General features: G+C 45.3%; 3 protein-coding genes across 6 annotated transcripts; all 3 read left to right on the top strand.

Annotated features, from left to right (window-relative positions):
* The first annotated feature begins 1,601 nt into the window (after positions 1 to 1,601).
* On the top strand, positions 1,602 to 2,325 carry LOC147987076 (uncharacterized). The gene is made up of 2 exons (XM_087540242.1): positions 1,602 to 1,694; positions 1,777 to 2,325. Exons 1-2 carry the CDS (start codon positions 1,602 to 1,604, stop codon positions 2,323 to 2,325), a joined length of 642 nt encoding a protein of 213 aa, XP_087396368.1.
* A 482-nt stretch (positions 2,326 to 2,807) lies between these two features.
* LOC147987075 (uncharacterized) lies at positions 2,808 to 4,258 on the top strand. The gene is made up of 3 exons (XM_087542266.1): positions 2,808 to 3,323; positions 3,416 to 3,638; positions 4,041 to 4,258. Exons 1-3 carry the CDS (start codon positions 2,808 to 2,810, stop codon positions 4,256 to 4,258), a joined length of 957 nt encoding a protein of 318 aa, XP_087398392.1.
* Positions 4,259 to 5,259: 1,001 nt separating this feature from the next.
* On the top strand, positions 5,260 to 10,016 carry LOC125539994 (vacuolar cation/proton exchanger 3). Of its 4 annotated transcripts, none has more exons than XM_048703555.2 (12): positions 5,260 to 5,372; positions 6,548 to 6,769; positions 7,016 to 7,083; positions 7,153 to 7,181; positions 7,272 to 7,468; positions 7,544 to 7,756; positions 7,983 to 8,117; positions 8,455 to 8,571; positions 8,661 to 8,714; positions 8,945 to 9,061; positions 9,259 to 9,352; positions 9,470 to 10,016. In XM_048703555.2, the coding sequence occupies exons 2-12, from the start codon at positions 6,548 to 6,550 to the stop codon at positions 9,481 to 9,483; spliced, it is 1,260 nt and encodes a 419-aa protein (XP_048559512.1). In that variant the 5' UTR covers positions 5,260 to 5,372; the 3' UTR covers positions 9,484 to 10,016. The 4 variants fall into 4 exon arrangements, with proteins under 4 accessions (XP_048559512.1, XP_048559510.1, XP_087401218.1 ...); XM_048703553.2 differs by lacking the exon at positions 5,260 to 5,372 and adding an exon at positions 5,379 to 5,660; XM_048703554.2 differs by lacking the exon at positions 5,260 to 5,372 and adding an exon at positions 5,726 to 6,109.
* The last annotated feature ends 6,473 nt before the right edge of the window (positions 10,017 to 16,489 follow it).

Below are 16,489 nucleotides of genomic sequence, written 5' to 3'. Positions count from 1 at the left end.
TTCCACAACGCAGGCACAGTGAAAAAAACCCGATTGTCAAAGACGCAGAGACTCTTCCTCAAACTACTCCCTTTTTTCTTTTTCTGAGAATCATCACTCAAGCAACTCCTTTGCAACATGACATGCTACTCGGTCCATCAATACTTTCCTAACGAGCCCATAACCAGCCAGCTGGCCACATTTCAGGAAAAATGTTGTTAAGACCTTTCCTCCTAACTTCACCGCAAAGGAAAAATCCCATGCCGAGATCCAGACGGCCAAGGAAATTTCCAACATTTTGGTCTTGTTTGGATACACTGTTTTATCAGAGCTGGTTTCCCGTAATCCGATCTAACCGTGTAACAAACTAAAACCACGGTTGGGTGGCCCAATAAAAACGTGGATAAGCAGAATTCGGTTTCCACAAAGCCAGGAAAGTGCGTCTAGTGAAAAACGACTAATACTCGTTTTTATAGAAACCTGGTTACATAAAACAGACATTTTTTTCCTCCACGTCTTCCTCAACAAACTTGTTGGCGCCAACTGTGCCTTCCCGCGCAACTAGCACGCGCCCTTTTTTCCAAGCTTCTATATATATACAGGGATGCCGGCATCACAAACATCAATAAACAGGATCTAGGTACGTGCTTCTTCCATGGCTGGCCGCCGATAACGGCTGTGATCATCGATCTTCTGGCCATCGACGCTAGGCTGAGATCTCCAATCAGACGCTGCTGACCCTGCTGGGACAACAAGAGCTACCTTCCTCGACTTGTTTGCAGCAAGAAATCAATCTTCATGAGCCTACAGGTAAGATTCATAATCAGAAACTGATGAACATACTCAAACTTATAGCAAAATTGTTCATGTTCTGAGGAAACAAGTGCAAGTATGGAACTTAAATTGCAAAGTTCTGCCAACATGTCTTTACTCGAGTGATGAATAGACAAACTTTCTCTATGCACTAGTCGTAGTTCAGCCTGAGTCGTAGTCATGTAATTTCAGTACAAAGTTGACAATTCTTTTATGATGCGATACCCTTGATACTGATTTAGAAATTGCTTCATGCACGATCCTGCTGCCCGATGCATGCACGGCATCGAAATCCAGCGGCCGGTGCCCGATGTATGCGCGCATGTGTGGCCGGATTTTAAACATAGTCCATATTTTGTCGTGTGTATAGCACAACTCTACTGATTTTAGTAGATCATAATTACTTCCATCATAATGGAAGACCATTGGCAGTAAATAGTACTAGTACAGATAAGTAGGGCCAAAAGGTAATAAAAAATCCTTTTTTTCTGCCTAAGTGATTTAACTAGTAGTAGTTTATATTGTTTTTGTTTACATGTAGGAAAATATGGATGACCAAATCAAAAATATTAAGAAGGAAAAGACCGAAAAGCAGCCCATAAAGCGCCACACATGAAAATCTTCAGAGGACAAAATATTGCTCAACATATTAAAAGATCAAACTCAAAATGGAGGTAAGGAAGGAACAGGATACACAAAAGAAAGCATGGCGTGAAATCCTAGAACAGTTCAATGAGTCAAAGGTAGACAAACTTGAGTTGCAACAAATAAAAAATCGTCATAAGTACTACAGGAGTTGTTATGCTAGCATGGACAGACTTCTAAAGCACACATGGTTTGGTTGGGATGACGATGATAAAATGATCAAAGCTTCAGAAGAAAGTTGGGCGGATCTCATATCGGTAAGTTGAAACACATTAATTTTGAAATATTGCTATATCATACAGTTGAAAAATGGACTTAAAATAAACTAACAAACTGCAGAAGGACAAGAATATTCAAGAATACCGAGACAAAGTGTGGCCTAGTTGGATAGACCTTCAGGACATTTGTGCTAGCTCTACCGCATCAGGAGTTGGTGCTATATCTAGCAAAGGGAAAGGTGGAACCAGCAAAGAACAAATTGAAATTGATCTGAATGAGATAGTAGAAGTTGAATCTGATGGAACAAATGATTCCCCTGTTGCTTGTCCTAAGAAGCCTAACACCACTAAGGTCGAGAAAAATAAGAAGGGCAATGCAAGTGGGTCGCAAAACACTTCAAAAGGGCAAAAGCGAACAGCTGATGATGCTATTAATGCAATTGATCGCCTCGCAGATGCATCACTGATCATTGCTGAATCAAAGAAAAATGCAGCACAGCAAACAGAAGCTTACTCAGTGAAAGCATGTATGCAGATATTAAATAGCATGCCTGATGTTGAACCAAACAAAAAATTGAAAGCTGCACAAGCATTTGAACATGTTGATAAAAGGGCTATTTTCATTGAGATGGATGAAGAGACTCGGTCTCTCTGGGTTGAAAATGCGTAGTTTTTTACCTGTTGTAGCGTACTGTTTAGTTTTCTGATTAGGTTGTATTTGCAATTTCCATAAATTCCTTCTGTAAGTTTGTGTTCAAATAATCAATATGCAAATTTATATATTTATTTGGTTCGTGCTACTAGTTATATATGGTCTCATATATAAATCCCTCTTCAGAACTTGGATTTATATTTTTGTGTGTGTGTGTGTGTTCTACAAATACATAAGCTTAAGATATAAGTGAGGGAAGTTGATGGCATACCTTTCCTTTTGGTTCATTGGTTTAAACAGCAATGATGCAATGTTGCTCTTTGCGTCAGTACATATCTCCATGTTTTATCATCAACCTAGCGAGTAAAATTTGTCACCGAAATCATTCAATGTTCTCCTATCACTCATTCAATGATTCTTGTCCTACCATTTAGCAGAAAATTTATCAGCTCTAGAACAATAACATTGTAGAAATTCCGACAGTTAACCGAAGTTGCTACATGAAATTTTGCAGGGAAACCATGGAAGATATGGCAGATGGAGACTATTCTGATTCTGGGCAAATGATTATTAATGACTTTTCTGCAATGTCACTTTTGCAACATGTGCTATTCGGAAGGCTATTCAAAACACCACGTAATACCTCTAAATTAACTGGTGCGCAAAAGACTAGAGAGTGGTTGGAAGGACATCCAGTTAGATTTTATGAACAACTTCGTGTTGATAAGCACACCTTCTACTTATTGCGAGATGCATTGTGCGAGAGGAATTTACTTACGGATACAAAACGGATGGACGTCAATGAACAACTAGTCATATTTCTACATACAATTGGTCACAATGTTAGGAACCGTGTTATCCAGAATAGATTTCAACATTCAGGAGAAACAATAAGTCGGCATTTCAAGAGAGTATTAAAAGCCATTAATGGCTTATGTGATGTTTACATAACAGATCCGCCCAATGAAGTTCCCAACGAAATATTGGGCGACTCAAGGTTTTACCCATACTTCAAGGTATATATTCTATCTCAAGAACATGTTCCTTTCGGATATTACTTGCAGCAAAGTTCAAATCTCCAATTCTAATTCTAAATTTCTCTCAACAGAACTGTATGGGAGCAATTGATGGGACACATATTAATGCAAAAATCAAGCTTGATAAACAAACTCCTTACAGAAATAGGCATGGTTATCCCTCTCAAAATGTAATGGCAGTAGTGTCATTTGACATGACATTTTCATATGTGGCTGCTGGATGGGAAGGTTCCGCATCGGATCAAGCCGTATTAAGGTGGGCTGTTACTGATGGTGGGTTTGTTGTCCCAGAAGGTAAAAATAAAAAATACATGAATTTACATGCAAGTAAAGTTTGTCTCATTGTATCAAACATGTAATGATATAATAGGAAATTTGAGAGTGATATCAAACTTTACATGCAGGTAAGTTTTATCTCGTGGACTCGGGCTATGCAAATACTCCAAGATTTATTGCCCCCTATCGTGGAGATCACTATCACATTGGTTCTTTTCGTGGAACTAAACGTCGATATAGTAGTGAGAAAGATTTGTTCAATCATCGTCACACACAACTACTACGGAATGTTGTAGAACGTACTTTTGGCGTTCTAAAAGCTCGATTTCCAATATTAACAAGGAATGGAGGAATCCCTTATCCTTACAAAAAACAGGTCCAAATTGTTATGGCTTGTTGCATCATCCATAACTTCATAAGGAAGGTTGATAGGAATGATGAGTTGTTTGAGCTTTATGAACAAGAGGGAACACAAGGAGATGTTGACACCGGTGACCAAGAAGTTCGAGGGCAAGCAAACTTACAAGAAGATGATCGAGTTGCCGGTGAAAGAGTACGTGCAAGCATCGCTCGACAGTTGTGGAGTAATCTCCAACAGCATGCCACTCAGGAAGAAGAAGATGAAGATGATTAATTAAGCACTAAAATAGTTGTTATCATTTTTATTTATAGGTACATTGGATAACTATCGACAGATTTTTCATTCATTTGTAGATTCACAAGCTTTACATTCAATGTTTCAATGCTAAAATCATTTTCTTGTCCATTCACACATCATACAGCAAGTTCGGTATGGACCTTGAGAATATAAAATTACTGAGCTAGAGAGAAGCTTACCTCACATTATCTGAATGAAGAGTCTGTCACCATAGTTCCAGATCCAGCATGCCACGAAGAGGGCAGCTCATACTCATCCACTGGAAGTAGTTCGGGCTGCGTCGAGCACGCTCTAGACTCCCTGGATGCCTCGGTAGTGAAGGGTCTAGAAGATGGGGGCGGATTTTGTCCTCCGCCATCAACCATAGTCGCGAGTCATCCACCGCGACAACGTGCCCTTCTTCCCCGCCGGTAGGCCTCCGCCGCGAAGAACAGATGGGACGCCCCACGTCTGCACTGCACGCCGCGGAACCATACGGCATCGCCGTGGTGGCGTCGGTCGCCGGAGCCGGGGCCGTTGACGGTGTGAGGAGAGTGGAACGGGAAGCGGCAGCCGCGCAACCGTACGGCTTTGTTGCCGTGGCGGCGGTCACCGGAGCCGTTGATGGCGTGGGGAGCTTGGGCTAGGTCAAGCTCCTCGAGGAACATAGACGGTAAGCTGCGGCGGCGATTTGGGAAAGAAGCGGAGGCGACTTGAGTTCAGAGAGACACAGGAGAAAGTAAGCGGCGTCTACATAGTACTAACTAATCCAAACACGCTTTTACCAAAACTTGTTTTAACGTTTTCTCACCCAAACGAGTTATTCCAGAAACTCCTGGTAACGAAAATTCTCCCTTAAAACAGGTTTTCCTAAAAACACTCCTAAAACTTGTTTTCCTAAATCTCAGGTTTTATTATTGGTATCCAAACAACCACTAAAGGGGGGCACGACTTGACGCCGCAAGCACGAGCCGGCACCAACACCAACACCAAGTCGGTCTAGAGTCACATGGAGGAGACGTCCCCCCACCCCGAACCGAACGTGCGTGCGTGCCCCGTCTGCCACGGGAGGAAGGACGCGACGAAAGCGGGACGGAAGCCGGCCGAATTTCCCGGTGCGGCGCGGCCCTTGTGATTGCGAGCAGCGAGCGAGCGAGCGAGCGCCTACCCACTCCGAACCTGCAAAATTCCGTGCCCCCTCGAGCCGAGCCGAGCCGACCTCCCGTCCCCCTCGGCGGCCGGCGAGGACCCGTTCCGTTCCCACCACGACTGGCTTTGACCTCCTCCTCCCCCTCCCCCGAGCCTTCTTGGGCCGCCGGCAGCGAGCGAGCGATGCTCCCCAGGGCGCTAGCGGCCGCCTGCTGTTGCTGATCCTCCCGACTCCCCCGCCGGTCGTCGCCCAGGTTAGTTGTTGGCGGTGGTGCTGGCGGTGTCAGATTCAGGTGATGTTTGTCGAGCGATATCCCCTCGGATTTCGGTCGACGCAAGTAGTAGTAGTGGCGGTGGTGCTGGTTTCGAATTTAGTATTCGTCGTGGTGCTGGGTTAGTGCCTTAGTGGGCTTCCCCCCGTGCCGTGCCGTGCCGTCGTGCGTCCTCCTCGGAGCACAATTACCCGCTACTCCCCTCCTCCGTGCTCGCTTAGTGCCAGGCTAACCGCACCAGGATCCCGAGATTTCCCCGGCTCCGGCAGCCCAATGCTCCTCCTGCTCCCGCGGATTTCTCGCCTCTGATCTCTCCCCGAGCCCGCTTCTTCTTCCTCGCGATTCGGCGCCGACAGCTACTCAGTAGCCAGCCGGCCGGCCGGGCACAGTGCTGCTGGACAGGCCTGGATTGGGTTCTTCCTCCTCCGTAGGTAAGGGAAAACAGCCAGCTTGATTCAACGGGTTGTTCCGGGAGTCCCTTGGGGATTGATTCCTCGGTTTGCCCTGCCACCGAGCAATCGAGATCCGAATAGTTCTTTCCCCCCAGTCCAGCCAGTTGCCGCCGATCTGATTGCCGCGTCGTGCCCTGCTAATCCGATCATAGTTCAGTCGGGTTATTCTTCCTCTCCAGCTCGCAAGATCGATCTGAGTTGACTAAGGATTTTTTTTTTCTGCTCGGAAACTTGACCTGGTGCCCCGCTGCGGGCGCAGCTTGATTTTTCCAAACAAAATCGGTGAACCCCCGTATCCCACGTCATGTCCGCCGCTTTGACGCGGAATAGGAATTGAGTTCGCACCTGGCTTTGGGGAAGTTGCTTCTTTTAGCAGCATTGTTTGCTCACGAATAACACCCTTTTTTGTGGATGCAGATGATGGAGAATCATCAGATCGAGATGGGGGCTTTCAAGGCAAACGGCCTGGATGTGCCCAACGGCGTGCTGCGGTCGACCATGATCCCATCCTGGAGCTTGCACACCACCGTGAAGAGAGTATTGCAGAGCATCAGGACCGTCATATTCACCTCCAAGCTCAACCTGCTGATGCCCTTTGGGCCTGCGACGATCGTTCTGTACTACACTACGGATTGGCATGTAAGTGTGTTGTTCATGGAGATTGATCTCTAATACGGCGCGTTAATTTATATATATCACTAGTTGTAGGCTTTTTCACTCCAACTAATAATTGTATATCGACACCACCTGGAGATCTTTGGCAAGAGCTGATGATCTTACTCACTGATCTTCAGGAACATATCGTTTGTTCAGTAGTTCAACGGCAGGTTTAAGTACAGATGATCAGTGAATGCTGACATTGTTTATATTTCATCAAACCTGCAGGGAGTGATTTTTCTTTTCAGCATGCTAGGAATAACACCGTTAGCTGAGCGTCTGGGTTATGCAACTGAGTGAGTTACCAGACTCTCTACTTAGTTTCCTGACTTTGTTAAAATCTGACATCATTTCCTGTTCTCCAGGCAGCTCGCGGTATACACTGGTCCAACACGTATGTCACTTTTATCACTCTGGTTAATAACTTACTGGAAATTATAGTTTTTGAAATAAGTACAATATCTTATTTTTCTCCAAATTGCAGTTGGAGGCCTTCTGAATGCCACGTTTGGGAATGCAACTGAGATGATAATAGCAATATATGCTTTGAAAAATGGGATGATCCGAGTAGTTCAGCAATCGCTATTGGGTTCTATATTATCAAATATGCTATTGGTGGTTGGTTGTGCTTTCTTTGCTGGTGGTATTATTCATCGCAACAAAGACCAAGTCTTCAGCAAGGTGATGTTTGTGTGGTTGATTTTAGTTTTCCAAGGGAAATCTCTGATAGTGAACTCACGATTTTCTTTACAACAGGCAACTGCTGTTGTTAACTCAGGTTTACTGTTGATGGCTGTTATGGGGCTGATGTTTCCTGCTGTCCTTCATTTCACAAAATCAGAAATACAGCAAGGAGCTTCTGAGCTTGCTCTTTCAAGATTCAGTAGTTGTATTATGCTCGTGGCATATGCAAGCTATCTTTATTTTCAACTAAGTGCACGGAATAGCAGTTACAGTCAAATTGGCAGTGTAAGTGTGGTACCTCAATTGTTTACTTCTTGCTGATGACATGACCATCGCTCTGATAATATATGCCATAGGCGTATCCTTGCTGATGACAAACTATATTGGTGCTCTCAATTTGGAACGCCATATGATAAACTAATAAATTTCCTTAAAGAAGATCACTTCAAAATATAGCTGCAAACCATGCTCATCATTTGCTGAAGGTTGCACCAATATTATGAAATTGCAGGAAGAAGTGCCTAATGAGGATGCCACCGAGGAAGATGAAGAGGTAGAGATTAGCATGTGGGAGGCTATTGCGTGGCTTGCAGTGTTAACGATATGGATTTCTGTCCTTTCTGAGTACCTGGTTAATGCCATTGAGGTATTTTCTTTCTCCCCAGTAGAAAAAGACAACAAAATTATCAGTTTTCTTCATATGTTATAATTGAAGTTAATTAAAGCTAACCTAGTTGATGACTTAAGAAAATCCGTTTTGTTGATAATGTGCACTCAGTGTGTCAGGGAAAATGTGCATCTTCAATTTTTAAGTCACATGACTCGTACATTATTGGTCTAATTGATGGTGAAAGTTAAATCTTGAAAGCGTGCATGTCTTATCAATTGGAACGGAGAGAGTACCAATATAGTGTCAATCTTACAGGTTAACTGTATACTCTGCAAGGATGTAATTGACCATTGTTTTGCTCTATTGCTGCCAGGGAGCATCTGATTCATTGCACCTACCAGTGGCTTTTATCAGTGTTATTTTGCTTCCTATCGTGGGCAATGCAGCAGAACATGCTAGCGCAATAATGTTTGCGATGAAAGATAAGCTCGTAAGTGTTTGTATATGTGGTTACTGTTGGTGTTTTTCCTCCTTCAGCATCCTCCTAACTGTTTTTGCATTTGCTTTACGCTGCTATAGGACATAACAATAGGTGTTGCAATTGGATCATCAACGCAGATATCAATGTTTGTGGTAATGCTTTTGAACTTAATATCCCATTGTGATATCTGTGTACTGTGTGAATGTTAGCACTTGTTCAGCCAAGTACAGTTCTGGTCATTTTTTGTTTATTAGGGAGTTAAATGTTCTACTGGTCTGTGTCGTTTGTAGATTGCTGCTATTCCTCCACTTTCTCTATTTGTCTGCGCATCATGCCTGATTTCTTATTTTTGAAACTTGACATGTGTTCTCTGTTAATGCAGATTCCATTTTGTGTTGTCGTTGGTTGGATGATGGGGCAAAAGATGGACTTGAATTTCCAACTATTTGAGACAGCAACTCTCTTCATAACAGTGCTTGTCGTGGCATTTATGCTACAGGTAAGTTCTTAAGCGGTTACCAAGAGTCTTTTGGTTAAACATAAACATGCATGGTGGGCTTGTAAGGTGTTTTGTACTCCTTGAGGACATATTTCTAGTTTACCCTTTGCGCTGATGTATTACGGTGCTACAGACATCCATCTTGGTAAAGCTTCAGTATCATGTGCTTATTTGTTTCTCTTTCTTTTTTTATGCAGGATGGCATTGCAAACTATCTGAAAGGACTTATGCTGGTTCTGTGTTATCTAATAGTTGCTGCCAGTTTCTTTGTCCATGTCGATCCACAAGCCAGTAAGCACTAATTCGTCGGATATATATAGATTTTCTTCTAGTTTCCATGATCGAGATAGTTCAGTTGCTGCCTGAAGGGAATGAACATGCAAGTATTAACGCATGACTCTCTTGCAGGCGATGATGATTGACGGCACCACCAACAACGAACACTGTAATTACTGTACCAAATACCCCCGATGACTCGCTAATCTTATTCCGACAAGCCGCCCCCGCTCCTCCTCTAGCAAAGCCCAGCCTGTCCGAAGCATCATCCTGACTGAAACGATGACACGCCAACACCAGATCATCGTGCGTTGGTCCCTTTCATAGCCAAACTGCTGCGGGGTTAATCCCTTTGAGATTTCTCTTGCGAATTAAGCGAAGCTTTGAGGAGGGGCGCTATTGGTAGTCACCATCTTATGTATACAGAAGCAACAAGCCCGCCCGCCCGCCCGCCCTAAGTCTGCTGTATTCGATTTATTGAATTGAAGAGTTAAGAAGGCCCTTTTTTTTTCCTTCCTCTGTTTTTCTTCTTCTATGGGGTGGTTTGTTGGTTCATCAACCATACATATGCATAGACAGTCAGACTCACATACGTGTGAATATTGAGACGGGCCAATTTTGTGGTATCTTACAAATTTTTTTATGGTGGCATTTCCTATTGTGTGTGACCTTGGATTTAGCCCAGCCTGGCCTGTGTGCCTCCAAGTGAGCCCATGTGCTGGTCAATATACTTGGGCGTCCCACCACGGCCCACTCTGTCCCAACTGTTTGGTTGGTATTAGCCAGCAGCCCACTGAAAGTTACATGGGTATTAGGGTATAAGCAGGATCGCACATAAGAAATGCATATATATTTCTCTCAATAAAATGCATTTTTTTGTGGATGAAGAAAATGCACATATATTTCTAGTTCAAAAACTGCAGGCTACAGGCGAACACGATAGCAAGTTATTCAGGCTACAACACTAGTGAAACTATCTGAAAATAATAAAACTCTGGTTTAGGCTACAGGCAACCAGATTGTGCCACCATTTGCTTCAGAAGTGAACATCCCTCGCTTCACAAACTGACAGAAACTTTGTGAACCCAGACGCAGACTACATCTAACAATGATAAATTCGAAAGAAAAACGTTACAAAGGGGAAAAGAACGGGTTATCAGATAACATTTACTTATTCAGCAACACTAACAAGCACAAAGACTTCAGAACATGACTGCTGGAACTAGTTAGCTGTGTCTAGCCATGTACGTAAGTAATCAAGTGCATTGTGATTAAGGGATTAGGCACATTAAATTTTTAGGGTGGACCAGGCACACAATGGCAGTTGACACGTGAGAACAACTACCAACCTCAGAACAAGCAGATGATAATTTTACTCCCTCCGTTCACAAATATAAGATGTTCTAACTCTTTTTTTTTAAATCAGATCTATATATAGACACGCTTTAGTGCGTTTGTTCACTAATCTCAGTTTATAACATCCAAAACATCTTATATTTGTGAACCGGGGAAGTATCAGTTAGTAACAAACAACATAGGAACCTGCAAAGAAAAGAAAAGAAAAACAACAGAGGAGATGCATCTGTTTTTCCTTCAGGTTAACATCTTGTACCTCAAGAGACTCTGAATTGTAGACGAAGTGCCGTGTGCACGCGCACACCGCTACACCTATTGGGCACGAATACAATCTTGTTAGTCGACAAGCACATGAAGGATCATCAGCATTTAGCAGGAATGCCATTTCAGAACTTGACATGCCTCCTTATATTTCAGAACACTAAAGAGAAATAAACTTGTTTTCTAAGAAAAGATCATTCAGAAAGTTGAACTCTAAATCTATGTCATGTTCCAACGCGGACCATCTCCAAGTTTGTAGTCTAAGGGCATCTCCAACGCGGACCATTTAACCGCCCTCATCCGGTCTGGACGTACTTTGCCAGCCAACATGGTCATGTATATGTCTACTAGCCGGTCCGGACAGCTGCCACGTACACGTCCTGCAACCCTGACCCACCCAAAGCCCTCTCCCTCGCCCGCGTCCTTTCTCATCCGAAGCAGTCAGCGCGGCATTCATGCCGGCCAAGAGCGGACGTAACCTCTCACTTAGAGCTGACATTGAAGCGGCAGACCGGCCGAGAATGTCGCCCATGCCGCTTCCGGTGCACGCGCCTACTCTCTCCATTCGAACGACACCCGTCCATCTACCTCTCTCCATTAAACATGTACAGTTGCCGAGGAACCTCCGGCACCCGCATGCGAACGCCACCCGTCTGTTCGTTTGTCGGCCACAATTAACCACCTCGCCGCTTGGCCTAACATCCACCTGCTATTTAAACGCCAAACCTGACAACAGCCGCATCTAACCTCCTCTGCTCCCTATCTTCTCTCGGCACCACACCCGCCATGGTTTTGAGCTCCAAATCTTTGTGGGAGAGCCTCTCGGACGAACAAAAGAAGGAGATCGCCGTCATTGGGGCCGGCTGGCAAGCTGACAAACGGACAAGCTCTCCGGAAGTCAGTATTGCGGACGAGCCAATAGAAGAGGTGGCCGATGATGAGCCGGCGCCACCGTCCTCGCCGGCCCATGCCGGCATCACCATGGGCGAGGCGCGGGCACACTACACCAAGTTTGAAAAATTATCCAAGTTTGAATGAAATTCGTTGCCTTGTTTAAATTTGCATCAAATTTGTTTATTTTCAGTAAATGTTGTTCGAAATGTCTACGGACATATGCAACTCACAATTGGACGGCTGGCTCCCGCATTAGTGTCCGTGGACTGGTCCCCACCAGTGCGCGGACGGATACAGTGTCCTGTTTGGGGGTCAAAGTTGCAGATGTCGTTAGTTACATCAAATCGCTTCTAAATGTCTGGACCAGACAATTAGGACACTTTTGTTCATCCAAATGGGGTTACATCAAGTGTCCGTGAACGCGGACAAATACCCAAAATATCATAAATCGGACCCAAAATGTAGAAGTGGTTTGGTGGAGTCCAGACACACTATAAAAAACATGGACCCTCACCACAAGCCCACTTTTCCTCCTCCCTCTCATCTCCATCCTCTCACCATTGGACAAGGGGTGGACATTTGATGCACCAGGTTGGGTGGCAGCTCCCCCATCCATAGCGCGCGGATGTTTTTGAAGGAAATATGCCCTAGAGGCAATAATAAATTTATTATTTATATTTCCTTATATCATGATAAATTTTTATTATTCATGCTAGAATTGTATTAATCGGAAACTTAGTACATGTGTGAATAAATAGACAGACAGAGTGTCCCTAGTATGCCTCTACTTGACTAGCTCGTTTATCAAAGATGGTTAAGTTTTCTAGCCATAGACATGTGTTGTCATTTGATGAACGGGATCGCATCATTAGAGAATGATGTGATGGACAAGACCCATCCGTTAGCTTAGCACTATGATCGTTTAGTTTATTGCTATTGCTTTCTTCATGACTTATACATGTTCCTATGACTATGAGATTATGCAATTCCCGAATACCGGAGGAACACCTTGTGTGCTACCAAACGTCACAACGTAACTGGGTGATTATTAAGATGCTCAACAGGTGTCTCCGATGGTGTTTGTTGAGCTGGCATAGATCGAGATTAGGATTTGTCACTCAGTGTATCGGAGAGGTATCTCTGGGCCCTCTCGGTAATGCACATCACTATGAGCCTTGCAAGCAAAGTGACTAATGAGTTAGTCACGGGATGATGCATTACGGAACGAGTAAAGAGACTTCACGGTGACGAGATTGAACTAGGTATGATGATACCGACGATCGAATCTCGGGCAAGTAACATACCGATGACAAAGGGAACAATGTATGTTGTTATGCGGTTTGACCGATAAAGATCTTTGTAGAATATGTAGGAGTCAATATGAGCATCCAGGTTCCGCTATTGGTTATTGACCGGAGATGTGTCTCGGTCATGTCTACATAGTTCTCGAACCCGCAGGGTCCGCACGCTTAACGTTCGATGACGATTTATATTATGAGTTTCCTGTTTTGATGAACCGAAGTTTTTTCGGAGTCCCGGATGAGATCACGGACATGATGAGGAGTCTCGAAATGGTCGAGACATGAAGATTGACATATTAGAAGGTCATGTTTGGACACCGGAATGGTTTCGGACAGGTTCGGGCATTTTTCGGAGTACCGGGGGGGGGGGGGGGGAGGGGGGGTTACCGGAACCCCGGGGGGGGGGGGGGGGTTAATGGGACTTCATGGGACCTAGTGGAAGAGAGGAGGCGGCAGCCAGGTGGACGCCCCCCCCCACTACTAGGAAAAGGCCTACTAATGGCGCACCTAATTTGGCCATTAATGGCGCATTAGTGGTGCGCCATTAGTGCCACGCCATTAGTATATTTTACTAATGGCGCACCCCAGATGCGCCATTAGTATATACAACAGTGCGCCATTAGTATGCCAAAGCACCTGGGAGGCATACTAATGGCGCACAACAACAGGATGCGCCATTAGTAACTTCGGCATACTAATGGCGCACTGTTTAATGATGCGCCATTAGTATCCTTTGGCATACTAATGGTGCACTATGATGTGATGCGCCATTAGTATGAATATTAGGTTTTTTATTTTTTATTTTTCTATTTTTTGCACAGGTTACAAAATGTATAATTGGACAAAATATAGACAACACACATCAACAACAGATTCATCGAATACAATAGAAGATTAGTCTCTGAATACAATTCATCATTTTAGTCTCCGAATACAATTCATCATATTAGTCTCCGAATTGAAAAGACCGAACAAAGATAGAACATTATATTACAAGTCTCGAGACCGCGAGTTTGTCTTCACATTACAAGTCGATATCGATCATCTAAACTACCATCACATAGAAGAGAGCTGCAGTCATCACGATGAGCATCATCACGATGAAACTCGTCTTCATCCGGTTCCTCCAACGCTCCCTCCCCTCTCCCGCTAGATAGCGGGTGTATCTAGATTCGGCCTCGGCCCTAGTGGCGTACCCTTTGTAACTGTTACCGCTGAATTGGTGAACCTGTCTCCGACACTCCTCCCAGTCGTCGTAGACTCTGGAAACCTTACCCTTGTACACGACATACCACGGCATCGCTATGCAGTAGCCAAACAAAACGTTAGTACCAATTCACAGACAATACATAAGCAATATATAAGTATGCAACAGAACGATCGGAAGAGAAAAACAAGACATTAATAGCATCGATTACATCTAAGTTGAACGACTCTCGAAACCAAAGAGACATACTACAAGTTCATTAAAGTTTAATTACAACATGAGCCAATCGATGTTTCAGAACTAGACACAGCATCACTGCTTTCGACTCGACTCAAGGGACCGGAGCGTGGATGAAGCCACCGTCTATCGTGGGAGTCATGAAAGAACGGGCGTTGTCAGCCTACATTTGTAGGATTGTGTCGATGTCACTGTTGGACGGTTGATTTCTGAGGTAGAACTGCCCCGAGGTACGAAGGACATCTTGATGGATGATTTCCGCAAACTCCGACTGGATGCGAAAGAATTCTTGTCTGATGTCCGCGTCCTGGATTGCCGACACGCTCGCGGCCCAATCTTTGAGTCTACTCGGTAGCAGAAGTTGACGATGGTCCCGTACGATCGCCCGCATGTGATGGATGGCGTAGTAGGCACCCTTCTGACCGCCAGGCGGCTGCTTGACGCAGCAGAACGTCGTATTGTGGGAGAACACGTGCTTGCCGTACTTACGAATAGGCCTGGTGAAGGTGCCTCCAGATTTGACGTAGCCGGGGAGAACATCATCAAGAACCTTCTTGACATTTGTGTAGTCTACGTTCGACTGACGGTCCGGGTCGAAATACGTGGCCATGGAATATTTGGGGCTTAGGAGGATGAGCGTGCAATGTGTGTCACTGCAGAAAACACGGAATGTTAAAAGAAAAATGATCGAAATCTAAGAATTCATATGTTACGGGGCGGTTGAGGGGAGGACTTACTCGGGAAAGTAAGGTACGAGGAAGTTATCCTTATCTTGGTTTGCCAGAATGACGCCTTCGAGGTAAGAACTCGCGACTTGCCGGTCCCCAGCGTTGCCCAAGATCTTGGCACGCATGTAGAAGGGGTCGACTATCACGATGTCCGGGGTCTTGTCGCGAATGATCCGCATCTCCATACTCAGCGAAAATAGCCGAACGAAGGTGTAGTGCAGCGGATGAAGGTTCAACATAGCGTGGATGTCATCAAACCGCAGGACGATCGTACCCCCGATGGAGTTATCCACAAAGCCCTTGCCCTCTGGCACCTTGGCCGCGAAAACCGGGTATGCCACATCCTTCTCTCCGAGACGCCGCTTCTCCAAAGAAAGAACACTGTCATGCAGACTCCGCATAGCACCGGTTGCAGCATCGAGCATATTTCTCGGTAGCATCGGCCTACCCGCCACATGCACCCTCCTCGAGATATCCTCAGGTGAAGGTGGCCCGTCCTGAGCACGGATCGTACTCGGTGCCGGCTGGCCCGCACCCTTGTTAGTCTTTCTTTTGCGTGCCTTCTTCTTCTCCTGTAATGGGACCGAGTTCTGCTCATAGACCGCCTTCTTGAGTGTGTTGGGGCTGATCATATTTCGCACCTCGCCTATCTGAGGCTCGGTGAAGTCGGCAGCTGAAGGCGTCTCCTGAGAGCTGAACTGCAGACGACGCCTGTTGCAACTTGGCTTCTCCGCGGTACCAGCTAGATCGCGCACGTCTTTTGTTGGGTTGGGTTCTTGAGAAGGAGGCCCCATGAAGTCGCCACCGTACCCATGATCGGCAAAGTACTGATCGACGTTGGCAAATGTATCGTCGTCGTCGTCGTCGTTCTGATCCTGTGCCATATGCATGTTTGGATCCAGTGGCATAGGGATGTCCGGCACCGTTGCGGCGGTCTTGCCATGGGGCCGACTTGGCGCCGGCACGACTGGCGGTGTTGTCTTTGGGGTGGTGTCCCCCGCCCCCAAACAATCTGGCTCTTCGGCCAAAGCAGGGGCCAGCTCAGGCAGGCGCTGAGGGTCATCACGTCATCATCGTCGGCCCCGACGGGTCGAATCGGAGGTAACAACTCGTCGCAGCCTGGCAGCACCCGAACCAGTTGAACCCTAAACAAGTTGGGTGGCATCTG

This window comes from Triticum urartu, chromosome 2A (assembly GCF_056163025.1).
Source record: "Triticum urartu cultivar PI428250 chromosome 2A, HENAU_Tu73, whole genome shotgun sequence".
Lineage (NCBI taxonomy): Eukaryota > Viridiplantae > Streptophyta > Magnoliopsida > Poales > Poaceae > Triticum > Triticum urartu.
Note: the sequence above shows the minus strand (reverse complement) of the source record. Positions and strands in the feature narration are given on the sequence as shown.

Excerpts from the sequence above, each read along its gene's own strand:
- LOC147987076 (XM_087540242.1), top strand. The coding sequence starts at position 1,602 with ATGGACAGACTTCTAAAGCACACATGGTTTGGTTGGGATGACGATGAT. Across the intron at positions 1,695-1,776 it reads GTTGGGCGGATCTCATATCG|AAGGACAAGAATATTCAAGA; the intron begins GTAAGTTGAAAC and ends AACAAACTGCAG.
- LOC147987075 (XM_087542266.1), top strand. The coding sequence starts at position 2,808 with ATGAAATTTTGCAGGGAAACCATGGAAGATATGGCAGATGGAGACTAT. Across the intron at positions 3,324-3,415 it reads GGTTTTACCCATACTTCAAG|AACTGTATGGGAGCAATTGA; the intron begins GTATATATTCTA and ends TTCTCTCAACAG. Across the intron at positions 3,639-4,040 it reads TGGGTTTGTTGTCCCAGAAG|GAAGGTTGATAGGAATGATG; the intron begins GTAAAAATAAAA and ends TAACTTCATAAG.
- LOC125539994 (XM_048703555.2), top strand. The coding sequence starts at position 6,548 with ATGATGGAGAATCATCAGATCGAGATGGGGGCTTTCAAGGCAAACGGC. Across the intron at positions 7,469-7,543 it reads AAGACCAAGTCTTCAGCAAG|GCAACTGCTGTTGTTAACTC; the intron begins GTGATGTTTGTG and ends TCTTTACAACAG. Across the intron at positions 8,118-8,454 it reads ACCTGGTTAATGCCATTGAG|GGAGCATCTGATTCATTGCA; the intron begins GTATTTTCTTTC and ends TATTGCTGCCAG.